Here is a 26,110-nt window from a genome sequence, read left to right as displayed (position 1 = left end):
AACCTCAGTAACCCAAGATAGTGGATGCATGGTGGGCCGAAACCAAGGGCAACCAGTTATCAAACAAAGCAGACACATAGTTAATGACGCTGTATCTTTCAAATGGTACATTTTGAAGAAAAGCTTTCACATTGTAAATGTTTTATTTAACATAATGCATCAGTATAGACTGAGTTTTCTTTGTAATACCACCCCCTTAAATGCCTAAAGAAGTAATGTTCTATAACTCTAAAGAACCAATGTACATAACTTTAAGGGTGCCTTCACACCTACCGTATCGCAGTAGAAAATCCGCTGCAGATCCGCAACAGATCCGCAGCGGATTTAACTAAATGAATGAACACAGCACTAAATCCGCACTTACAAATCTGCTGCGGATCCGCAGCGGATTTGACAGTGCGTATTTAATGCTGTGTTCATTCATTTAGTTAAATCTGCTGCGGATCCGCAGCGGATTTTCTACTGCGATACGGTAGGTGTGAAGGCACCCTAAGGGTATATTCACACGAACGGGCTCGCAGCGAGATTCTCGCTGCGAGCCCGGCAGGTCCTGGCAGTTCCCATACACTACATACTTGCTGCGGTCTAAACGACCGCAGCGAGTATGTAATTCTGCCGCCCTTAACCCCTTCTGCTCCCGGCCGGCTCCCCCGCTGTAAGCATACTTTACCTGTCCTTGCTGCATGGGTCCGGCGTCCTGCTCTCCCGTCCGGCCAATCAGTGGCCGCAGCTGGGCAACACACTGATTGGCCGGACGGGAGAGCAGGACGCTGGACCCGTGCAGCAAGGACAGGTAATGTATGCTTACAGCGGGGGAGCCGGGAGGGAGCAGAAGGGGTTAAGGGCAGCAGAATTACATACTCGCTGCGGTCGTTTAGACCGCAGCAAGTATGTAGTGTATGAGAACTGCCAGGACCTGCCGGGCTCGCTGCGAGCCCGTTCGTGTGAATATACCCTAAGGTAGGGTAGGGCGAGAATCTCGCTGCAAGCCCGTTCGTGTGAATATACCCTAAGGGTATATTCACACGAACGGGCTCGCAGCGAGATTCTCGCTTTGAGCCCGGCAGTTCCCATACACTACATACTTGCTGCGGTCTAAACGACCCCAGCGAGTATGTAATTCTACATCCCTTAACCCCTTCTGCTCCCGGACGGCTCCCCCGCTGTAAGCATACTTTACCTGTCCTCGCTGCACGGGTCCGGCGTCCTGCTCTCCCATCCAGCCAATCAGTGGCTGCAGCTGGGCAACACACTGATTGGCCGGACGGGACAGCAGGACGCCGGACCCGTGCAGCGAGGACAGGTAAAGTATGCTTACAGCGGGGGAGCCGTCCGGGAGCAGAAGGGGTTAAGGGCGGCAGAATCACATACTCGCTGCGGTCGTTTAGACCGCAGCAAGTATGTAGTGTATGGGAACTGCCAGGACCTGCCGGGCTCGCAGCGAGAATCTCGCCGCGAGCCCGTTCGTGTGAATATACCCTAAAAAGAAATCAGTTATTTAGCAATTCTTCAGTGTTCTTTACAGACACATTAGCAGCATCCTGTGTTTTTCTACGATGTGCCAGAATAGTCCCAGAGTTCCTGAATTTCACATGACCATTTCTGCCCCAAGTATTTTATCTTTCTGAAGACTTCTCCATACTTAACTGCTTGTGTAAAGTTATCAAAAAGATAAAAGGATAAACATTGTGCTGTTTTCTTTCTGTTGCAATAAACCACAAGACTAAAGTAGTCTGATCTTTATTTTCTATCATGCTGTGTTTTATTTAAAACAAAAACTGTAGACTTTACAAAATTGGGCTAGGTTCACACTATGTAACTGTGCGGCTGTATTTTTTATGCGGCTGTAAATGTGCGGATGAAACTACGGCCGTGGGAAAAAATAGACATGCGGCTCAAAACATACGGTCATTTACTTTGAAATCTGGTTCAACTAAAAATAACAAATAAAATCTTAAGAAAGTGATGCAAACACCTCTGGATGCATCTGGGAAAGCAGGGAACACAGTTTACATGAATTGCTATTACCGGGGTTTGCGATCCTCTGCACTAATGCCGATGTCTCTCATGGTTAATCTATTAAAATAATAAAACACATTTTCGTTGTAATAAAGTGCCTTTCGTTGTTCAATAATTAAATTTAAACTAATCCATCATTTTGCAATTAAATATACTGTTAAAATAAATATATATATAAATGTATATTTTTATATATATTTATTTTTTGACAGTATATTTAATTGCACAATGATGGATTTGTTAGAATTAAATTATTGAACAACGAAACTGAATTTATTTCATCGAAAATGTGTTTTATTAATTAAATATTAATTAGTACAGGAAGCTCCATAAGCCGTTAATTCATATTGCAGGCAAAAGAGCTTTCTGTACTAACCATCACTTTACTTTAATGAAAACATCAAATGTTTCTTCTAATTATGTTATCACAATAACATTATTAGAAGAAACATTTAGAATTATATGTGCGCTCAGCTGATTGGCTGATCGGCTGAGCGCACATATAATTAGCGGGTCCGCAGCACAGTGACTTCATTGTGCTGCGGACCAGCGAAGAGACAACATCAGGGTGAGTATAGAGCTCTCCCCACCCCCTCCCCAGCACTGCACCCCTCCCAGCAAGGAAGGGGGGTCAGTTAACCCCTTCCTTGCTGGGATGGGTGCAGTCTGACATCAGTCTGGCCCCAAGGGGTTAAGGGGTATGCAATACATCCTCCCTTAACCCCTTGGGGGCCAGACTGTAAGCAGCGATCTGTAAAGATGCTGCATACTGTAAGGTGCACAACACCGCTCACAATGATGGGTGTTGTGCTCCTGTTTGTGTGTTTTTTGTGTGTTTCTCCCTTTTTGTTTTTCAGATATCGGTATTCTGGGGATTACGTCGGATTCCGTGGACTACGTCGATGACCAGCTTTTTTTTTTTTTTTTTTTTTTTTTTTAAAATGGTCAATGAGGGGTGTGGGGGTGTTTTTATTTGAATAAAAATTTTTTTTAACTTTTTTATACTTTTATAACCAGCCGGGTTAAAAACCAAACGACAGCAGCCTGGTAACACCAGGGTGGGAAGAGCCATTGGTTTAGGCCCTCCCCAGCCTAAATCTTACCAGCCTGCTGCCGCCCGGTCCAGGAGCGCCTATTTTGACGCTCCGGGACCACTGGCACCCGGCTCTTCCCAGTACCCCTGGTGGCATTGGGTACTGGGGTAATAATGGGGGGTTAGTGTTAGCCATTTTATACCGGCTAACACTAGGCCCCAACTTAGTAGTGGAAGCCGTCTAATAGACTGAATCCATTACTAAGTCTATAAAGTAAAGAAATACAGACAAGACACAAGTTAAAAAAATTTTTTATTCAAATAAAAACACCCCCACACCCCTCATTGACCATTTTATTAAAAAAAACATTAAAAAAATGCTGGTCATCGACGTAGTCCACGGAATCCGACGTAATCCCCAGGATACCGATATCTGAAAAACAAAAAGGGAGAAACACACAAAAAACACACAAACAGGAGCACAGCACCCATCATTGTGAGCGGTGTTGTGCTCCTTACAGTATGCAGCATCTTTACAGATCGCTGCTTACAGTCTGGCCCCCAAGGGGTTATGGGAGGATGTATTGCATCCCCCTTAACCCCTTGGGGGCCAGACTGATGTCAGACTGCACCCATCCCAGCAAGGAAGGGGTTAACTGACCCCCCCTTCCTTGCTGGTAGGGGTGCAGTGCTGGGGAAGGGGTGGGGAGAGCTGTATACTCACCCCGATGTGTCCTCTTCGCTGGTCCGCAGCACAATGAGGTCACTGTGCTGCGGACCCGCTAATTATATGTGCGCTCAGCCGATCAGCCAATCAGCTGAGTGCACATATAATTCTAAATGTTTCTTCTAATAATGCTATTGTGATAACATAATTAGAAGAAACATTTGATGTTTTCATTAAAGTAAAGTGATGATCAGTACAGAAAGCTCTATTGCCGGCAATATGAATTAACGGCTTATGGAGCTTCCTGTACTAATTAATATTTAATTAATAAAACACATTTTCGATGAAATAAATTCTTCTTCGTTGTTCGATAATTTAACTCTAACGAATCCATCATTGTGCAATTAAATATACTGTCAAAAAATAAATATATATATAAATATACATTTATTTATATATCTATTTATTTTAACAGTATATTTAATTGCAAAATGATGGATTCGTTAGAATTAAATTATTGACCAACGAAAGGGACTTTATTACAAAGAAAATGTGTTTTATTAATTTAATATATTAACTATTAGACGAATCGACATTCGGCATCATTGCCGGCTATTTTTGAAGTACTCCGTACGGACCGCCTGTCAATCCTCGGCCGCATGTCCAGCCGCAAACAATGGTCTTGTTCATTTTTTACGGGTCCGTTTACGATCAGGCCGTAGATTCATACATAGTGTGCACTGTGCAGCCGTATATCCTTTACTTTCCAGCGTACGCATGAACCACCAAAAATACCGCTGCACAATTACAGCCGCAAATATAGCCGCACAGTTACATAGTCTGAACCTGGCCTCAAGCTGTATTTAGTCAATGTTTATGTTTACGTTGCTGCGTGCAATGACATAAAAAGGCACATACTGTATAACCATAAGTCCTTGAACTTGTACTTTCAAGGGGGAGATTTATGAAAGGGGTTAACATATACCCTTGTGTAAACTGCCCACAGAAACCAAATACAGCTCAGCTTTAAGCTCTGGTAAACTGAATGAGAAGCTGTGAATGGTTGCTGTGGGCAGTTTATACCAGCCTATATTTTACACCCGCCTATAAATCCCCCCCCTAAAGGGTTTTCCCTAAAGGCCCTATTACACTGTTGCAGACAATAATCGCTTGGTATAATAGCTAGTGTTAAAAGCCAATGACCAGCCAACATGCACGATGTCTGCGGATCCTTGACTTTTAACATGTTGAAAAAAATGAACACTAAACGACGGTCTGCTAACCGCTGGGGTCTGGTTGTTTAAGCGGGTAAGCTTGATGTTGCCGCATGTAATAGGGCCGGCAGCGAGCAGGGAACGAGGAGCCAAAGAGCACTTATCTGACAGGTCCTCCTGATCAGCCCCGGTTATAAGGCTTTAAGTTACCATTTATCACCTTTCTGCAAGACTATTTATAAATGTCTAATTGCTCAGGACCTCATCGCTGGGGAATGCCTTACGCGGTGCTGCTGTTCTATTCAGTCGAGATGACAGAAACAAGTGTTGGATTTGGCTGAATCTGTCACCCTATAGCGTGGAGCAGCACTGGGTGTGCTTAACTACCCCTCAGTATAAACTCTCATGTGCAAAGAAAGGGAAGTGTGATCACTGTAAGTCCCAACAGTGGGGCCCCCAGCTTTCAGACATTTATCACCTATTAAGAGGATAAGTGAAAAATATGAATGATAGGAAAATATTTAAATTCCCTCCCCAAAATCTTACTGTGGTTTACAGATCATAGTTTTTTGTTTTGTTTTTCTTAGTTTTTTTCTTTGTTTGTTTTTTTTACCAGTATCTGCATGTCCGAATATGTTTTGCAAAGACTATGTAAGACAGGTCCACCATATTTCTGTATAGTGCATTTCAACCACTTTTCTCTAATTTTACAGTTACTATGTTGGCATGTGTGGAGATGGAGCAAATGATTGTGGGGTAAGTGACACACCTTTTTATGGGTTACCTACATTGGTGTCATAAAACACAACAAATTTACTATACTTGTGCTTTAGCTCCTTAACCCCTTAGTGACCGCCGATACGGCTTTTTATGGCGGTCACTAATGGGCCTTATTCTGCTGCCATGAGCTTTTTACGGAGATGGCAGAGAATAAGGCTGCGGCGCCGGTAAGGCCCCCACCCGTCCCCCCAGCTACTCGAGGTAGCTGAGGGGTTGGGGCAGTGTGTGGGGTCCGTCCCGGCCGGCTCCCGTACTGGTGATCGCTGCTATAATCGTTATAGCGGCGGCCGCCGGTACTGGGCATTGCTGGCGCCACCGCTGACTTTTATCTCCCCCCGCCGTGAATCCACGGGAGATGAAAAAAGTGTCCCCCAGACCCCAGATCAGCCCCCCCTAGTAGGGAATCACTAACCCTCCCCTGGCGGCCATCACATTCAAGATGGCCGGCGCCATTACTGTGAGCAGACTATGTCTGTTCACAGTGATGGAGAATAAAAAATCAATCAAAGCCCCATTCTCTCCACCACCGGAGGTAGCAGAGAGCATGGGGCAGTGATCGGGGACCACCCCGTGTGGTCACTTTACAAGTGATCAGCGGTATATACTATATACTGCTGATCACTTGTGCCATGTGCTAACCAGCACTTTTTATCCCCTGTCACCATAAATCATTGGTGACAGGGGATAAAAAGTGAAGTCGCCCCACTGTCACCCCCTTACCCCTTATACTCACCTGATCCAGGGAGGTCCTTCCTCCCCGACGTCCAGACTGCTTTTGAAGTGCGCATGCGCTTCAGAAGCAGTCAACTCTGAAAATTTAAAGTGACAGGGACCAGTTGATCCCTGTCACTGAACTATGATTACTTCGATAGAAATATCACAGTGATCATAGTAATATAGTAAAAATTAATGTGTAAAAGTACAAAAAGTGAAAAACATACAAAAAAATAAAACACACTTTTTATTATAGTAATTACATGTACCCATCCCAGATTACATATAAGCAATTCAGTTTATCCGTAACCACCCCACTTTGTCCGTGACCACAGCAGGTGTCCCGTAACCACCCCAGGTTGCCCGTAACCATCTCCAGATTACCCGTAACCACCCCAGGTTGCCCGTAACCACCCCAAATTACCTGTAATCTCATTTTTTTTTTGTTTTAGTAACTGCGCTATTCTAATAACTGTTTCTAGCTGCAGTTTTCCTCCAGCAAATTGGAGTTCTGTTCCTTCTGAGCCCTGCTGTGTGCCCATACAGGGGTTTATGCTCACATATGGGGTACCATTGTACTCAGAAGAGCCTGCGTTACATATTTTGGGGTAAATTTTTTCTCCTGTTCCTCGTGAAATTTAGAAACTTCAAACTAAACGGACATATTATTGGAAAAATTAGAGTTTTTCATTTTTACTGTGTAATTTTGAATACTTTCCTCTAAATACCTGTGGGGTCAAAATTGTTTCCTACCCCTAGATGAATTCTTTGAGGGGTGTACTTTCCAAAATGTGGTGACTTGAGGGGGGGTTCTCTCTGCTAACACTATAGGGGCAAACGCACCTGTCGCTCAAAATCTTCTTCAGCAAAATCTGCATTGGAAAAGCTAATTGGCGCTCCTTCCCTTCTAAGCCCCGCTGTGTGCCCATGCATTGGTTTCACGCCCACATATGGGGTACCGTTGTACACAAGAGAACCTGCGTTACAAATTTTTGGGTGCTTTTTCTCTCATGTTCCTTATGAAAATGAGAAACTTTATAAACGTTTAAATTATTGGAAAATTTTAATTTTCCATTTTTTTTTTTTTTTTTTTTTTTTACGGCCTAATGGTGAATACTTTCCTTAAACCCCTGTAGTGTCAAAATGCTCATTATACCCCTAGATTAATTCTTTAAGGTGTCTAGTTTCCAAAATAAGGGTCACTTATGGGGGTTTTCAGGATACAAGCCTTCTAAATCTATTTAAAAAAAGAACTGGTTCCTAAAGAAATCAGTTTTGGAAACTTTCACGAAAATGGGATAATTTGCTGATAAATTTCTAAGCCCCATAACACCCTAAAAAAGTAAAATATGTTTACCAAATTATGCCAGAATAAAGAAGACATATTGATAATGTGACTTTACACAGAAAGATTATCTGCCAAAGATTTGAAGCCAAAGCCAGGACTGGATTTGAACTGATCTCTGTTTATAGTCTGTTCCTGGTTTTGGCTTCAAATCTTTGGCAGATAATATGGCAGATAATCTTTCTGTGTAAAAGGGCCCTTAGTAACTAATTTATGTGCTACGACTTTTTTTTAGAAGCACAGAATTTCAGAGTTCATAAAATGCAATTTTTTTAAAATTTTTCATGATATTTTGATGTTTTTCTCAAAAAAACACACAAAGTAGTGACCAAATTTTGCCACGAACATAAAGTACCATATGTGACGAAAAAAAACGTTCTCAGAATCACTAGCATACATTAAAGCATCACTGAGCTATAAGCGCATAAAGTGAGACAGGTCAGATTTTAAAAAAATTAGCCGGGCATTAAGGCTCAAACTAGCTGCAGCACGAAGGGGTTAAATAGCATTTTAGTTGTGATCATTTGATCATTTTTATTTATTACTATTTTTGTTTGATACAAGTATTAGACCTCATACAGGTTGCCTTACTATGGTCTAATTTCAGTGTCTTTCTTAGTGCGTTTTTGCAACCTGTTTAGCATATACCTTTTATGGAATAACTGATGCAAAAACAGATGCAATTGTGTGTAATCCGTTTGCATCCGTTTTTCCATTGACTTCCTTTATTTAAAAAAAGAAAAAACTGATCTAAATGGATTTTTTTTTTAACAAACACAAATACTGTTGACTACGTTTTTCTGTCAGTTAAAAGTAACCAATTAAAAACTGATACATTGAACGGATTGCAAAAACGCATTGTGAACCCAGCCTTACAGTTACAAATCGAAGCCTTTTAGCCGGTCAAAGGGCTTGAGCATTTACTGCATCAAACGCATGTTAACCCTTAGAGGACCCGGCCAATTTAAATTTTTGCATTTTTGTTTTTTCCTCCTTGTGTTTAAAAGGCCATAGCACTTGCATTTCTTCACCTAGAAACCCACATGAGCCCTTATTTTTAGTCGCCACCAATTGTACTTTGCAATGACAGGCTGAATTTTTTGCATAAAGTACACTGCGAAACCAGAAAAAAATTCAAAGTGTGGTGAAATTGAAAAAAAACCCCTGCATTTCTTTTATTTGGGCGGTTTGTGTTTTTACGCCATTTGCCCTGGGGTAAAACTGACTTGTTATATATGTTCCTCAAGTTGTTACGATTAAAACAATATATAACATGTATAACTCTTATTGTATCTGATGGCCGGTAAAAAAATTCAAACCATTGGGAACAAATATGTCACATAAAATCGCTCCATTCCCATGCTTATAGCGCTTTTATCCTTTGGCCTATGGGGCTGTGGAAGGTGTCATTTTTTGCGCCATGATGTGTTCTTTCTACCTGTACCTTGATTGCGCATATACGACTTTTTGATTGCTTTTTATTACAATTTTTCTGGATTTGATGTGACCAAAAATGTGCAATTTTGCACTTTGGGATTTTTTTGCACTTTACGCCATTTACCGTGCGAGATCAGGAATGTGATTATTTAATAGTTTGGGTGATTACGGACGCGGCAATAGCAAACATGTTTATTTTTATTTATAACCTGGGAAAAGGGGGGTGATTCTGACTTTTATTAGGGGAGGGGGCTTTTTACTTATAACATCACTTTTATTTTTACTTTTACACATATACTAGAAGCCACCCTGGGGGACTTCTAGTATATACACTTTGATCTCTCATTGAGATCTTTGCTGTATAGTTATACAGCAAAGATCAATGAGATCGGCACTTGTTTGCTTTCGGCTGCTGCAGCCGAAAACAAACAAGTGCTGAGCCAGGGACTGCGCCATCTTGGAGCGGTCCCCGGCCGGCAGCAGGTACAGAGATCGCTCCTCCGGGACAACATCCCGGAGCAGCGATCTCCCCACTATACCACCACCGATCATCTGCAGCCGGTAATCTGAGGCAGCTGTCATCTTTGACAGCTGCCTCAGATTACCTGATTAGCGGGCACGGCGATCGGACCGTGCCCGCTAATAGCCGCTACATGCGGCACCCGGGATCGCGGCGGTTCAGAGCGCGGCCCCGCTCTGAACGCGGGGAGGCGGCCCTGGACGTACGGGTACGTCCAGGGTCGCCTAAGGGTTGAAGCGCCTCTGTACCTACAATCTGACCCTCCGAAACCGCTTGTACCTTTTGATAGCTGCTTTTAACCCAAGATCTATTCTGGGGTCCGTTCGGCAGGTGATGCAGTTATTGTGCTAAAAAACTACTTTTAAACTTGCAGCCCTGTGTCAAATTGGTGTGGCCTAGAGTGTCTGTGCCCAAGGCTTGTACCGCCCCGCCCCGCCTCCATCCCTCTTCCCCACCCTCCACACCTTTAGGAATGCTCCCAGGCAGGATTTTTTCTTTTCATCACCTGTTTGAACACTGCACAGGTGCCTTAACAATCCAGCTCATGTGCAATGTTCAGACAGGTGTTGAATAGGAGAAAATGTTCTAGGGCAAACTCAGGCCCTTCAGCTGTTTTACAACTACAATTCCCCTCATGCCTGGACTGCCAAAGCTAAAGCTTTGATGGGAATTGTAGTTTTGCAACAGCTGGAGGGCCTGAGTTTGACATCCCTGTTCTAGGGGCATTCCTAATGGTGAAGAGGGCGGGGAGGAGGGATGGAGGGGTGTTGCAATCCCAGGGCATGAGTACGCAGGGCTGCAAGTTTAAAAGTAGTTTTTTAGGACAATAACTGCATCAGCTAGTTTATTGGACGTTTACTTGAAAGCAGTTTGCTTTGTTCCCTGTGTAGTGACTGGATACTGCACCCTCAGGTCCTTTTCACTACTAAGCTAGCTTCTGATCAGGCACTAAATAAGGCTGGGTTCACACTGCATTTTTCCTATCCGTTTCACGTATCAGTTTATAATTGGTTACTTTTAACGGACAGAAAAACGTAGTCACTATTTTTGTGTATTTAAAAAAAAAAAAAGGATCTGTTTTGATCCATGTGTTTTTTTTTTTATACATATACAGTGGTTCCTTGGATTACGAGCATAATTCGTTCCGGGACCGTGTTTGTAATCCAAATCCACTCTTAAACCAAAGCATGTTTTCCTATAAGAAATCATAGAAATGCAGACAATTGGTTCCACACCCCAAAAATAATGATTTATTATTGTAAATAACATGTAAAACAAATGAAACAAACATTTAGAAACAGCAGAATATGTGATATAATAAGTTACTGTACAGTAATGGAGAGTATGGGAAACACAAGAGCTGACAGAGACTGCAGGGAGCATGAAGGAATGAGCAGGACAGATGTGGGCACAGTATAGTAGCACTCTCTGTCCGGGGAGAGAGGGGTTACAGCTATGAAGAGATTACCTCCACAGTCCTGTCCCCTGATGTAAGCCCCAGCCTGAAATTGATCTGCTGTGATTTGGAAGGTGAGGGAGACTGCTGTAGACCAGTGATTTTCAACCTTTTTTTGAGCCTTTTTATACTTAAAAAATCCCGGGGCACACCAACCAAAATGGCACAAAATGACATTAAAACAGTACATATTATACATATAGTTAACAATATAGATTCTAAATGTATTTATACTCACTCAGTGTGAAACCTGGGCCTGTTTTCTTCTAACCCCTTTGCTTCTCTCCACCATACTTCTCCCCCCTACTTCTCTCCTGTGCTTCTCTCCACCATACTTCTCCCCCCTGCTTCTCTCCACCATACTTCTCCCCCCTACTTCTCTCCTGTGCTTCTCTCCACCATACTTCTCCCCCCTGCTTCTCTCCACCATACTTCTCCCCACCATACTTCTCTCCTGTGGTTCTCTTCACCATAGTTCTCTCCCCCCTGCTTCTCTCCACCAAACTTCTCTCCCCCCTGCTTCTCTCTGCTGTTTCTCTCCTCCATCCCCATGTTTCTCTCCCCCCTGCTTCTCTCCCCTGTTTCTCGCCCTTCCCCATGTTTCTCTCCCCCATGCTTCTCTCCCTTTCTTCCCCCCCATTTCTCCCCCATGCTTTTCTCCCCCATCCCCATGTTTCTCTCCCCCATCCCCAGGTTTCTCTACCCCATAGTTTTCTCCTGTTTCTCTCCCCCATCCCCAGGTTTCTCTACCCCCCCCCCCCCCCCCCCCACCCCTTCCTCCTCCTAGATGGTCGCCGCTGCTGTCCGCCTCACCTACTGGCCGCCCGTAGGGCCCGGACGTGCTCCTCCAATCAGCGGAGACCAGGAGCGCGGTGCGCTGCGGCGGGACGTAGCGCACACGTTGATTGGATGCGTGCATCACGGCCCGCCGCAGCGCACCACGCTCCCGGTCTCCGCTGATTGGATAGGAGGAGCACGTCCGGGCGCTACAGGCGGCCAGTAGCGGGGCGATCTGCAGGGGCACCATAGTTTGGGGAACTTTCCCCGCGGCACACCCGACCATGTGTCGCGGCACACTGGTTGAAAATCACTGCTGTAGACCACCTATACAGACCATGCCCCTCCCCCACTCGTGCTCCGACCCAGTCCAGGGAGCTCATAAACCAAAACAATGCTCTTAAACCAAGTTGAAATTTTGAAAAACTGTGAGCTCTTAAACCAAAACGCTCTTAAACCAAGGTACCACTGTAATGGAAGTCAATGGAAAAATGGATTTAAACAGATGGCAAACAATTGCATGCAATTTTTCCATAAAGCATATATGTTAAATGGATAAGAAAAACGCAGTGTAACCCTAGCCTAAGGGCGGGTTCACACTACGGAATTCTCGCGGACAATGTCCGCGGAATTCAGTCAGCTGTCCGCCCGCACATCTGGGCGCCTTTCCGCCGGCCCCATAGACACCATTCTATGGGCCGGCGTATTCCGCTATACGCTGAAAGAAGTGTCATGTGACTTCTTTCAGCGGATCGCGGAATACGCCGGCTCATAGAATGGTGTCTATGGAGCCGGCGGAAAGTCGCGTGCCCATGTGGGCGGACAGCTGACGGAATTCCGCGGACATTGTCCGCGAGAATTCCGTAGTGTGAACCCGCCCTAAGTCAGGAAATACTGACAAATGTAGTGGCTGTAGAAAGGAAAATTGATAAAAATGCTAAATATATTTAGGTAAAGCTAGAAATAATGCTGTTTGTCATGTACATGTCTTTTCTGTAGTCACCTGAACTGACAAGTTTGCTTTAAATGTCTTCTCTTTTGTTTCTGACATTGCTTATTGTACAGGCGCTGAAGAGAGCTCATGGAGGGATATCATTGTCTGAATTAGAGGCATCTGTGGCATCACCCTTCACCTCCAGGACCCCTAGCATTAATTGCGTGCCAAACCTGATACGGTATAATCTAATGTTTGTTTCTTAATTTCAGTTGACAAAATGAGTTTACCTAGCTTCATGTTATCACTTTTTCAAATTCACAGCAGTTAAACTGAGCTGTGATAGGTTGTTTTACAAACACTGATTAAACTGGGTCACTGTATCTGTGTTCACAAGCCGGACAGATAAGTAAATAATTTCATATTTTAATGGGTCATGTACCTTTGACAATCACACGCGTGCATTACACATTGCTTCGTATTGACACTTTTCATTTTACGAAGTGCACATTGTGTTATCCTGTGATTCAGTACATAGCTTTGTATTTTTTCTTTTTTTAAGTAAACATGATTAAAATCTATTTTCTATTTTGATCCCTATAATTTGTCTTATAATTTTTCAGTCTATCGAGCTTTGTTTGAGATTCATTATTGCACCATGATCTGTACTTCTTATCTGTATAATTTGGGTTAGCTAGAACCTTTTTTTTTGCTGTTTAAATACCATCATGGCATCCGTTTAATGCCATGAGCTGTTGAGTTGTTGGTCTGTAGCAGTGGGTGTTCTCTGTGCCCACATTGTATGGAGGGGGCTCAGTTCTGGAGCCTGCTCCACACACACACCTTCACAACTGTCCATGTATGTAGCTGTATGACAGTAGTGAAGGTGTTACTTTGATATAAAGTCAGTGTATCAAGGATGCCACATTTTTCAATAGCTATAGTGGACTAGCACAGTCTACTATAGTTTTAATTTTATTTACATAGCCCTGTTTACACAGCCCCTGAGGTATTTCCTCTGCCCTGTGTTGAGCATGCAGTCTTTCTCCCGTTCCTGCATATTGTACTATGGGTGCTTATCTTTTATTACACCAATGCAGTGTCTGTGTGAGTCAGCCCCTTCCCCTGCAGTCTCTGACTTGTGTGCTCTTTTCTCTATCTACACTGTGATACATCACAGCCTGCAAGCTGTCTTTTCCCTGAAGACCAAGGTACTTTCATCCATCTCCACTTTCTGATCTGCTGGGTACAACCTCTCCACTCCCTGCATAATGCCTCTTAAAGTGTCACTGTCGGTTAATTTTTTTTGCAGAAATCAATAGTATAGGCGATTTTAAGAAACTTTGTAATTGTGTTTATTAGCCTAAAAATGCATTTTTATCATGAAAAAGCAGTTCCCCTGTCTTCAATGTTCTCTATTGAGAGGGAAGGCATGGAAGGAGATGAGGCACCAAAAGAGGACAACAAAGAGTTAATTTACAGCTACATCACCAGGCTATCTCCTCTGAGGTCAGCACTGACCTCTGATTACCGGCTTTCACACAGTTCCCATTGTGTAATCCTTTGTTCTCTGCTGGCGACTCATCTCCCTCCTCCCCTCTTCATAAAACAGACAGGGCCCGACTGATGTAAACCAGTTGAGATTTCCTGATAATGAGCAGTGGATGAGAGAGGAGAGGAGGGGGGACCTGGGAAAAGTCTTTTTGAATGCAGATAATGCCTAATAAACTCAATTACAAAGTTTCTTCACCTGGACTATTGATTTCTACAAAAAAAATTAAACGACAGTGACACTTTAAAGGGGTTATCTAGTGCTACAAAAACATGGCCACTTTCCCCCCTCTCGTCTCCAGATTGGGTGGGGTTTCAAACTCACACCTGAACTCAAGACAAGAGAGGGGGAAAAGTGGCCATGTTTTTGTAGCGCTGGATAACCCCTTTAAGCCTTTGTATATAGAGTCTTTTTTTGCTCAGTATTTTGGTCAGTGTTTTGCAACCAAAACCAGAAGTGTATTGAAAACGCAGAAAGGCTATGTTCACACACTGTTGAAATTGAGTGGATGGCCGTCATTTAATGGCAAATAACCACTGTTATTTCAAAACAATGGCTGTTTAATGACCTATATCCACTCAATTTCAACAGTGTGTGAACATAGCCTTTCTGTGTTTTCAATCCACTTCTGGTTTTGGTTGCAAAATACTGAGCAAAAATACTGTGTGGGAACATAACCTAAGGCTGTATTACATGAGCTAAGTCATGCTGTAAACTAGTGTCATTCTCCGAGATTTGTGCTCCTTTAAAGATCCTGTTACTTGGCTTGATAATCATAAGCAGCTTGTACAGCCTATGAACAGGAGTTGCACAGACATTATGTGAAGACTATAAGGTTGTGTATATTTGTGTTTAGAAGGCATAAACAAGTGTATAGATGTAAATACCCTCTGAACATTTCATTTTCAAAGATTACTGGCCTTTTTTTCATAGAACTGAAATGTCTTTATCTCATTTTCACTCTCTTATTGCAGGGAAGGACGTGCAGCATTAGTTACCTCTTTTTGTGTGTTTAAATTCATGGCACTGTACAGTATTATCCAGTACTTCACAGTTATTCTTCTGTATTCTGTAAGTATGTATTGCATGTATTATACAATCACATCAGTATAAACCTCTTATAAGTCACTTTGGAGCACCCAGGGAAGTTAACCAGAAATTTTTACTAGAACAGTAATTTGGCTCTCTAACTGGACTTGTATGCTGTAATCACACACAACAGTCTTTATAGAAAACCTGTTTTGGAGCCAAAACCAAGAGTGGCTTCAAAATGAACTGGAAATGGCTTGCGTGAGAAAATGAAATACACATTTATTTCTAGGTACCCTTCTTGTTTTGGCTCAAAAACTTCAGCTGCAGCAAATAAAACTGCTGTGTGTGTCGGCAGCCTTACAGTATCATGCATGTCTCCATTTGTTAATAGGCCTGCCTTAGTTACATGTTCCCATAATATGTTTTTGAATAAGTGTAAAATAGTTTTTTCTGAATCTAATGGCGAGCCCAATGTAACCAGCAAAGCGTTTTTTAAGGGCTGGATAATGGCAGGGCTCCTAATGAGTATTTCATATAATAACTTCATTAAAATGTGAACATTTTATATTTATATACAGCCCTTATATAGTAATTGCTACAAAGGCATAGAAAAACACAATTTCAGTGGCACCCTCATTTTTAAGTAACACTTAACATAGAAAATGCACAAAAAAGTATCCTAGCAATTCATTCATCTTTCTTATACCCAATCACCCCAGCCTGGACCAGGTTGTAATGTAAGATTTCCAGAATCCTCACTGGCAGTCGTGGATAAAAAGCTTGCAATCTCCCATTCCAGCTTATGCCACTCAGGGTAAACCCTTGTAACTGTTTTATTAGTAAAATCCAAACAACATTTTGGTTCCTTAAGCTGAGAACTTTCAGATCCCAGTTTTGTGGACTGAAATGTGTTGCCTGGATGTGGTTAATTCTGAAAAGTGCAGGCTGAATTCCCTGCCCCCCTGTGAAGGGGACAACCGATAGTACCGAGTGGATTGGCAGTGGTGGTTTCATTTAAACTGTTACTGTCGTGTGTGTTTTTTGCAGAAATCAATAGTCCAGGCGATTTTAAGAAACTTTATAATTGGGTTTATTAGGCAAATATGCCATTATCTGCATTCAAAAAGACTTTCCCCAGGCCCCCCCCATCCCTCCCCTCTCTCATTCACTGCTCATTATCAGGAAATCTCGAATCTTTTACATCAGTCAAGCCCTCTCTAACCTATGGAGGGGGGAGGAGGGAGATTAGCCAGCAGAGAACAAAGGATTACACAGCGGGAACTGTGTGAAGGCCGGTATTCAGAGGTCAGAGAGGTCAATGCTGACCTCAGAGGAGATAACCAGTGATGTAGCTGTAAATTAACTCTTTGTTGTCCTATTTTGGTGCCTCATCTCCCTCCACCCCTCCCCTCTCCATAAGAGAACCATGAAGACAGGGGGGTGAGTTTCAAACTGCTTTTTCATGATAAAAATGCATTTTAGGCTAATAAACCCAATTACAAAGTTTCCTAAAATCGCCTGTACTATTGATTTCTGCAAAAAAAAAAAAAAGAAAAAAAAAATGTAAACGACAGTAACACTTTAACCCTTAGACGACCCAGGGCGTATAGTTACGCCATGGAAGTCTGTCCCCAGACGACCTAGGGCGTAACTGTACGCCCTGGGTGTTTCTCCCGCTATGAAGCGCGCTCCGGAGCGGAGCGCGCTTCATAGGAGGTGGGGGCCGGCTGCAATCAGCAGCCGGGACCTCACCGGTAATGACACGCTGCAGCGATCGCGCTGCCGCGTGTCATTAACTCCTTACCCGCCGCGATCGCGGCGCGACCGCGGCGTTTAAGTGTAAGTGACAGGGGGAGTCCCCTGTCACCTACCGATCGGGACCCCCGCAGTGTGACTGCGGGGGTCCCGATCGGTAAAACGGGCCGCCGGAGCTCTCTCACCTGCCTCCGTGCGGTCCGATCGGCGCTCTGGTCACTGAGCCTGCACAGGCAGGCTCAATGAGCAGAGCGCCGATAACACTGATCAATGCTATGCCTATGGCATAGCATTCATCAGTGTAAAAATCCAAGTAGTGAATGTAAAAGTCCCCCAAAGGGACTTCAAATGTGTAAAAAAAAAAAAGTTAAAAACACTAACACACTACCCCAAAACCCCTCCCCCAATAAAAGTTGAAATCACCCCCCTTTCCCATTATATAAATAAAACATATAAAAATAAATAAATAGATAAACATATAATATACCGTAGCGTGCGTAATTGTCCGATCTATTAAAATATAACAAGCGTCATTGCGAACGGTAAACGGCGTACACGAAAAGAGGGAAAAAAGTGCGCAGATTACCGATTTTATGTTACATTATATATATAAAAAATTAATAAAAAGTGATCAAAACGTCCGATCTTCACAAATATGGTATTAATAAAAACTAGAGATCATGGCGGAAAAAATGACACCCCATACAGCCCCGTAGGTGAAAAAATAAAACCGTTATAAGCGTCACAATAGTCCCATTTTATTTATAATTAATTGCCAAAAAAAAGGATTTCATTTAAAAAAAATATATAACATTAGAGAATCTGCGTAAACCTGCATATGGTTGTGTTTATACTGACCTATAGAGTAATGGTATCATGTCGCTTTTACCATATAGTGCATTACGTAGACACAGGAACCCCCCAAACGTTACCATATTGCATTCTTTTTTGCGATTTCACCAATTTATATCTTCATAAATAATATATTTGGAATTCCATCATACATGTTATGGTAAAATGAATGACGCCATTACAAAGTACAACTATTCCTGTAACAAACAAGCACTTACATGGCTTGTAGATAGAAAACTGAGAGTGCTAGAGCTCTTAGAAGGGGAGGAGGGAAAAACGGAAACACTAAGATCAAAATTTGCGCGGTCCACTGGGTCATTTTGGGCCTGGTCCTCAAAGGGTTAAGCTCACAGTAAACGTGTACCTATCTTAAAGGGGAACTCTACATTAAGACAGTTTGTTTTCTATTAAAAGTTATATAGATGTGTCTATACAATGTATTACCGTATCTGTGCGGTTCTTCCACACTGGTAGCTGATAGAAATCTAGGAAGTGAAGAAAAATGGCCTCTGTGCCAATTCACATTGTCTCCTGCTCCCTCTGCTCTACCACCTTAGGAGACAAAAATCCAATGCCTCTGTCTCACACCATGTCACATTATGTCTCACACCCTACTAGATTTATTAATTACCAAAACAGAACCAGCAACAAGCATTAAATATAAACTGTAAATAAAACTGTAAGCATCCCCAAAACCGAAGACACACTTGCCAAAATATGGCAAAAATAGGAATGTAAGGTGTAACCACAAAGCATTATATAGATATCCAAAAATGCAAGTATATAAGAAGCACAGCTCAGATGCAATCAGAGGCAGAATAAATATTTTCATCCAGTGACTCATAGGTGATGTATTTCCTGATTAGTTCATTTTTGCTTTTGTCTCCACCTGACCCCTCCTGCCATGAAGACTTTTTCTGGTCACATCTCATCATTATAGTTTGTTGCTCAGATGATTTTGAATCCTTACTCTCTCTATGTATGGTGTACTGAAGAAGCTAATTCTAAAGAATGCTGATACAATTGACTAAAAGGAGAGCAGCCTGCAGGCTTTCTCAAGGCAGTTTCCCCAACCGACTGTCATTTTCACAGCTGATTTCACTAGTGATGAGCGAACATGCTCGTCCGAGCTTGGTACTCCTTCAAGTATTAGGGTATTACTCAGATGAGCATCTCGCAATACTCAAGAAAATCGCATCATCCGTTTCCTGTAAGTTTGGGCAAATTTCTCAGCCAATCAACATGCAGGAGACTCTTTGGTACATCCTGTGATCATGTGGGACCCATACATGTCGCTAGCAGCGATTGGTTTGCCAGATCAGATGACCCTGCCATATAAAAATCTCGGCCCCCGAGGCTCGGCTCACATGCATGCTGGAAGAGAATAGGCACAGAGCTGCTGCTTGTCAGGGAGAGCGTTAGGGAGGGAATTAGCGTTCCAGTAGGCAGGGAATACTAGAGAAAGAAGCAAACAGCCCTTGTAATGGCTTAAAATCGTTGTGTTTTTTTTGTTTTTTATTACTCCAGACTGCTGGCTGGGACTTGCAGTGCAGCTACCACGATTTCAGCAGCACTCTGTGGTGATCGGCTGCTGGCAGAAAGGGGACAGCAGGTGTTGCATACAGACCCCTAAGAAGTGCTTAGTACTATTTTATTATTTTGTGGCTGGTGCTGCTGCTGTCGTACATTGCATTGCTGTGATTTGTAGTACACCTTCATAGAACTTAACTGCTCATTGTCCTGTGTAACAGGTGGCATAGACCACAGACCACCATTTACACACAGGCTCTATACGACAGCCTCCAAATACTAGTGTGTCCACCAGTATATTTTCTTATTTCTTAGTGATGGCATATCCAAGTTCACTGCTAATTGCCCCGTGTGAGAGGGTGTCATACACTTAATAGCTGCAGTCACCAACAGGTTGTATACGCCAGCCTCCAAAAAACCAAACCACCAGTATATTTTCTTATTTCTACATTTCTTAGTGAATGCATATCCAGATCACTGCTAATTGCCCTGTGTGAGAGGGTGGCATACAGTATATAGCTGCACTTACACACCCAAACTCTATACGACTACCTCCAAAAGTAGTCTGAGTGATATATTTTCTTGGCTTGCTGTGATCTTTAGTGCAGCTATCTCAGTCTTGACTGTGCAGTGTCCATAAAATGATGAACCCCAGGGGTAAGGGTCGAGGACGTGGGTTTCCAAGCGATGCAGTGGGCAGAGGCCATGGTTCAGGGCAGGGTGACACAGCAGCACCCGTTGAGGAGGGGGCAGTGGCCCACCGCAGACATTCACTCCCTAGCTTCTTCTCGCAACTTACGGGGTCATGGGGTACACCGCTATTGAAACTGCAGCAGTGTGAACAGGTGATCACATGGATAGCGGATAATGTGTCCAGTAACTTATCCACCCCCCAGTCTTCCACGCAGTCCACCCACGCTACTTAAGGGAGTGGAACCCTTGCTCCAGCAGCTCAGCCTCCTTCCCCACAGCCTGGCCCCTCCAGGGAAAGGAGGGATTCAGATCCACCACATGCTCCCAGGAACTCTTTTCTGGAACCTTCCCTGAGTCAGAGCAACCGGAGCAGTCGATCTGTCCCAAAGCCCAAACTATGCAGCTCACCCAGTCAGTGGGTGATAAGAGTGGGGACTTGCACGCAGGGTTTGAAGAGGTGTCTGATGATGACGATGAGACACGGTTGTCAGACAGTGAGGTTGTTGTCATGGATGTAACTCAAAGTGGGGAGCAGAGTAAGGAATTGGAGGAAGAGCTGGTGGATAAGGACGAGGTGACTGACCCGAGCTGGGTGGATAAGCCTAGTGAAGACAGTGCTTCTGAGGGGGAGGCAAGTTCATTCACAGGACCGGTTGGAAGAGGAAGAGGGGTGGGCAGAGGGAGAAGCAGGGGTAGAGCAAGTAGGTCAGATTCAGCAACTGTTTCACTGAGTCAGACTCCCGTGGCCAGGCCTAGATGTTCGCAAGTCTGAAGGTTCTTTAATGAAAGTGCGGATGACCGACTGACTGTAGTGTGCAACCACTACCAGCCTAACCACTACCAGCATGCGCAGGCATATAAGTGCTAAACACCCCACTCAGTGGAACCAAGGCCGTTCAGTGACTGCAATTCACACTCCTGCTCCTTCCCCTGTGTCACGTGCTGGCTCTGTCAGTCCCCCCGCCCAGGCCCCAGGCAAAAGCGCCTCCCGCCCCGACAGCCTCCAAAATCAGTATATTTTCTTATTTTTTTATTTCTTAGTGCAGCCATATCCAAGTTCACTTCTAATTACCCTGTGTAATTAGCAGTGAGCTTGGTTCCGTGTGACAACGGGCGAAACCTGGTGGTGATTCTGCAACTCAGCAGCCTCACACATGTACCATGCCTGGCCCACGTCTTCAACCTAGTGTTACATAGTTAATACGGTTGAAAAAAGACACATGTCCATCAAGTTCAATCAAGAAGGGGATGGGTGCAGGGAAGGGGGAGGGGTGATAGGTTCTATACATATGCATTTATGCATTTATATTATTTTGCTCTAAGAACTTGTCTAGCCCTGTTGTGAAGCCCTCTACTGTTTTTGCTGTGACCAGATCCTATGGTAGACTGTTCCACAGATTCACAGTTCTCATTGTAAAGAAGGCTTGTCGCCTCCGGAGATTGAACCTTTTTTTCTCCAGACGGAGGCAGTGCCCCCTTGTCCTTTGAGGGGGTTTTACCTGGAACATCTTTTCCCCATATTTCTTGTAGGGGCCATTTATATATTTAAATAAGTTAATCATATCTCCCCTTAAACGTCTCTTCTCCAGACTAAACAAATTTAATTCTTTTAATCTCTCCTCATAACTAAGATGCTCCATTCCCCTTATTAGTTTAGTTGCCCGTCTTTGTACCCTCTCCAGCTCTAGAACATCCTTTTTATGAATCGGTTTCCAAAACTGGACAGCATACTCCAGATGAGGCCGCACCAAAGCTTTATAAAGCGGTAATATTATATCCCTGTCCCGGGAGTCCATGCCTGTTTTAATGCATGACAATATCCTGCTGGCCTTAGAAGCAGCTGACTGACATTGTGTACTGTTCTGTAGTCTATTATCTACAAGTACACCCAGATCCTTCTCCATCAGCTACTCTCCCAGTGTAACTCCCCCCAGGACATATGATGCATGCGGGTTATAAGTACCCAGGTGCATAACTGTACATTGATCCACATTGAACCTCATTTGCCAAGTGGACGCCCAAACACTGTGTGTCTAAGTCATCCTGTAACACCTGCAAATCCTCCATAGACTGTACTGTACTACAAAGCTTGGTGTCATCTGAAAAGATAGAAACATTGCTGTTAATTCCATTCTCAATATCATTAATAAACAAGTTAAACAGAAGAGGGCCCAGTACTGACCCTTGGGGTACACCACTTATTACCGGGGACCATTCGGAGTAGGAATCATTGACCACCACTCTCTGGGTACCATTATTAAGCCAGTTTTCAATCCAGTTACACATTAAATTTTCCAAACCGATAGACTTTAACTTACCCATCAGACGTCCATGAGGAACTGTGTCAAACGCTTTAGCAAAATCCACGTACACGATATCCACAGCTGCGCCCCCATCCAGGCTTCTCATGTTAGGTTGGTTTGACAGCTTCAGTCCTTAGTAAAACCATGCTGGTTATCACTTATAATACTATTAGCCACTACATATTCCTGGATGTAGTCCCTTATAAGCCTCCCAAATAGTTTCCCCACAATGGACGTTAAGCTTACAGGTCTATAGTTACCTGGGGAAGTTCGAGAGCCCTTTTTTGAAGATCGGCACTACATTTGCCTTACGCCAGTCCCTCGGCACAATACCAGTAAGCAAAGAATCACGGAATATTTCATACAAGGTGTAGGGATCTTCCCGGGGGATGGTGTGTTTGGACACAGTTCAGACAGCAAACTTGGACTTATAAAAACAGCTGGGTGTTTATTAGCAGCATAAACAGTCCTCAACAGAAATGTAGCAATACCATGCTTTTCAGAACAAAACCAAACAAAAAGGTCCTTGCCCGTCTGGGCACTTACTAACACAGGTCTCCTGTCTAACTCTTCAGTAGGCAGTATCACAGGGTATGAACAGGCCCCAGCGGCGGCAGTATTCGTTGCTCCCAGGAGATACAGCATGCAAGCTGTTCACCCCTGGCTGAGAGCAATCCCCTGTAGCACTGTGAAGCTTTTAAGTTGTTGCAGGCTAATCAGGGCACACCTGATTGCAACAACCGAACTGGATCGGGGGGAAGGGAATGGCAGGTCCCACTACCAACCTACCCACCATTCCAGTAAATCCGGCCCGAAAAATGTAAAGAACAACTCAGCAGCATAATACTGCTGAGTAAGAGATCTTTCCCGGATTTACCATCTCACCGTAAGCAGTAGCCTGGGTGAGATGTACCTCCCCTCGCACACTTTACCAGTGACATGTCCACATATCCCCCCCCTCTTTTTCAGACCGGAGGGCTGAGCATTTTGTCCCCACAGACAGTGTACCCTTGATAGGGCGTCCGCATTTGCCTGTAACTTTCCTGGCCTGTGTTCCACGGTAAAATTAAAGTTTTGGAGGGACAGAAACCATCTAGTCACCCTCGCATTTTTCTCTTTATTAACCTTCATCCATGTTAGGGGGGCATGGTCGGTCACTAACTTGAACTTTCTGCCTAGCAAGTAATACCTCAGGGACTCTAGGGCCCATTTCACTGCCAGACATTCTCGCTCAACGATGGCATAGTTTTTTTCGGCCGGGGATAGTTTTCTGCTTAAGTACATCACCGGGTGCTCCTCGCCATTCACGACCTGTGAGAGAACGGCGCCTAACCCTGTATTAGAGGCATCTGTCTGGACCAGAAACTCTTGCCTAAAGTCAGGGGTAACTAGTACAGGTTGTTGACACAAGGCAGACTTAAGGCTTTGAAAAGCCTTCTCGGCCTCTGGAGTCCATGTCACCATTGCGGACTTACCTCCCTTTGTCAGGTCAGTTAGCGGGGCTGCAACTGTGGCAAAGTTTGGCACAAACCTACGGTAATAGCCCGTAATACCCAGGAAAGCTCTGACCTGTTTCTTTGTGAGGGGTTGAGGCCAATTCTGTATTGCCTCGATTTTATTTAGCTGTGGTTTGATTAACCCCCTCCCAATAATGTAGCCCAAGTATTTGGCCTCCTCTAAGGCTAGTGCACACTTCTCTGCATTGATAGTTAACCCTGCATCACTTATGGCCTCTAACACCGCCTGGACTTTACAGAGGTGACTTTCCCAATCAGGGCTAAAAATGACCACATCATCGAGGTAGGCAGCGGAGTAATCACGATGTGGTCGCAGAATCAAGTCCATCAACCTCTGAAAAGTGGCAGGGGCTCCACGTAACCCGAATGGCATCACTACGTATTGGAAGAGCCCATCAGGGGTGGAGAATGCAGTCTTCTCTCTAGCCTCAGGAGTGAGTGGGATCTGCCAGTAGCCTTTTGTGAGATCGAGGGTGGTTATGTACCTGGCATTACCCATTCTTTCAATCAACTCATCTACCCTGGGCATGGGGTAGGCATCGAACTTGGAGATCTCATTTAACTTTCTAAAATCATTACAGAACCTCCAAGTTCCATTGGGCTTTGGGATTAACACAATCGGGCTGGACCACTCGCTCTGGGACACCTCAATGACTCCTAGGTCAAGCATACGTTTTACCTCGGCTGACACCGCCTCCCTCCGTGCTTCTGGTATCCTATAGGGCTTAAGGTTTACCCTGCTTCTAGGCTCAGTTTCAATGTGATGGTGAATGAGATGCGTACGCCCTGGAAGGTCAGAAAACTTGTCTTTATTTTTCTGCAAAAACTCTTTAGTCTCCTGCTTCTGTGACACTGATAGAGTATCACCAATCTTGACCGGAGGGATTGGTTGTGACAAATTATTAATAGAGTTTGTCGCCACCAAGGATTCCCTGTCTTTCCAGGGTTTGATCAAGTTTATGTGATAAACTTGAAAAGGCTTCCTTCTACCTGGTTGGTGTACCTTGTAGTTTACCTCACTGATTTTTTTCTCCAATTTCATAGGGACCCTGCCACTTTGCTAAGAATTTACTTTCTACAGTGGGAACAAGTATGAGTACCCGGTCACCTGGGCTAAATGTCCTGATTCTCGCAGAACGATTGTAAATTCTGCTTTGGCTCTCTTGCGCCCTCTGGAGGTGTTCCCTTACTAGGGGCATTACAGTGGCTATACGGTCCTGCATTTGTGCTACATGCTCAATAACACTCTTGTATGGGGTGGACTCGCTTTCCCATGTCTCTTTCGCTATATCCAACAAACCCCTAGGGTGACGACCATAGACCAACTCGAAGGGAGAGAACCCTGTGGACGCTTGGGGTACTTCCCTAATAGAAAACATCAGGTAAGGAAGTAAGTGATCCCAATCCCGACCATCTTTTTCCACCACTTTCTTTAACATATGTTTTAGGGTTTTATTAAACCTCTCCACTAATCCATCTGTCTGGGGATGATATACAGAGGTACGTAGGTGTGAGATTTTAAACAGTTTGCATACATCCTTCATCACCTTTGACATAAACGGGGTACCTTGGTCGGTCAAGATTTCCTTGGGGATCCCCACCCTGGAAAACATATAAAACAATTCACGCGCAATTGTTTTGGATGCAGTGTTTCTTAAGGGGACAGCCTCAGGATAGCGGGTTGCGTAGTCTAAGACTACCAAAATGTACTGGTGTCCCCTTGCCGACTTTACAATGGGACCCACTAAGTCCATTGCAATGCGGTCAAAAGGTACCTCTATGATGGGGAGCGAAACCAACGGACTGCGGAAATGCGACACTGGGGCGCTAAGCTGACATGTGGGGCACGACTCACAGTATTTTTTTATGTCAGCATAAATCGCAGGCCAATAAAACCTCTGGAGGACTCTCTCCTGCGTTTTATCTGTCCCCAAGTGGCCCCCAAGGACATGATTATGGGCCATGTCGAGTACCTGACGC

General features: G+C 44.0%; 1 protein-coding gene across 3 annotated transcripts in view; it reads left to right on the top strand.

Annotated features, from left to right (window-relative positions):
- Positions 1-26,110, top strand: part of ATP13A3 (ATPase 13A3) — a 189,981-nt gene that overhangs the window by 145,627 nt on the left and 18,244 nt on the right. For all 3 annotated transcript variants that reach the window (XM_069975062.1, XM_069975063.1, XM_069975061.1), the window contains exons 24-26: positions 5,647-5,689; positions 13,028-13,137; positions 15,423-15,519. In XM_069975062.1, the coding sequence (XP_069831163.1) occupies positions 5,647-5,689; positions 13,028-13,137; positions 15,423-15,519 (250 nt within the window). The remainder of the gene's footprint in view (positions 1-5,646; positions 5,690-13,027; positions 13,138-15,422; positions 15,520-26,110) is intronic.

This window comes from Dendropsophus ebraccatus, chromosome 6 (assembly GCF_027789765.1).
Source record: "Dendropsophus ebraccatus isolate aDenEbr1 chromosome 6, aDenEbr1.pat, whole genome shotgun sequence".
NCBI lineage: Eukaryota > Metazoa > Chordata > Amphibia > Anura > Hylidae > Dendropsophus > Dendropsophus ebraccatus.
This window is presented reverse-complemented; position numbering and strand designations above follow the sequence as displayed.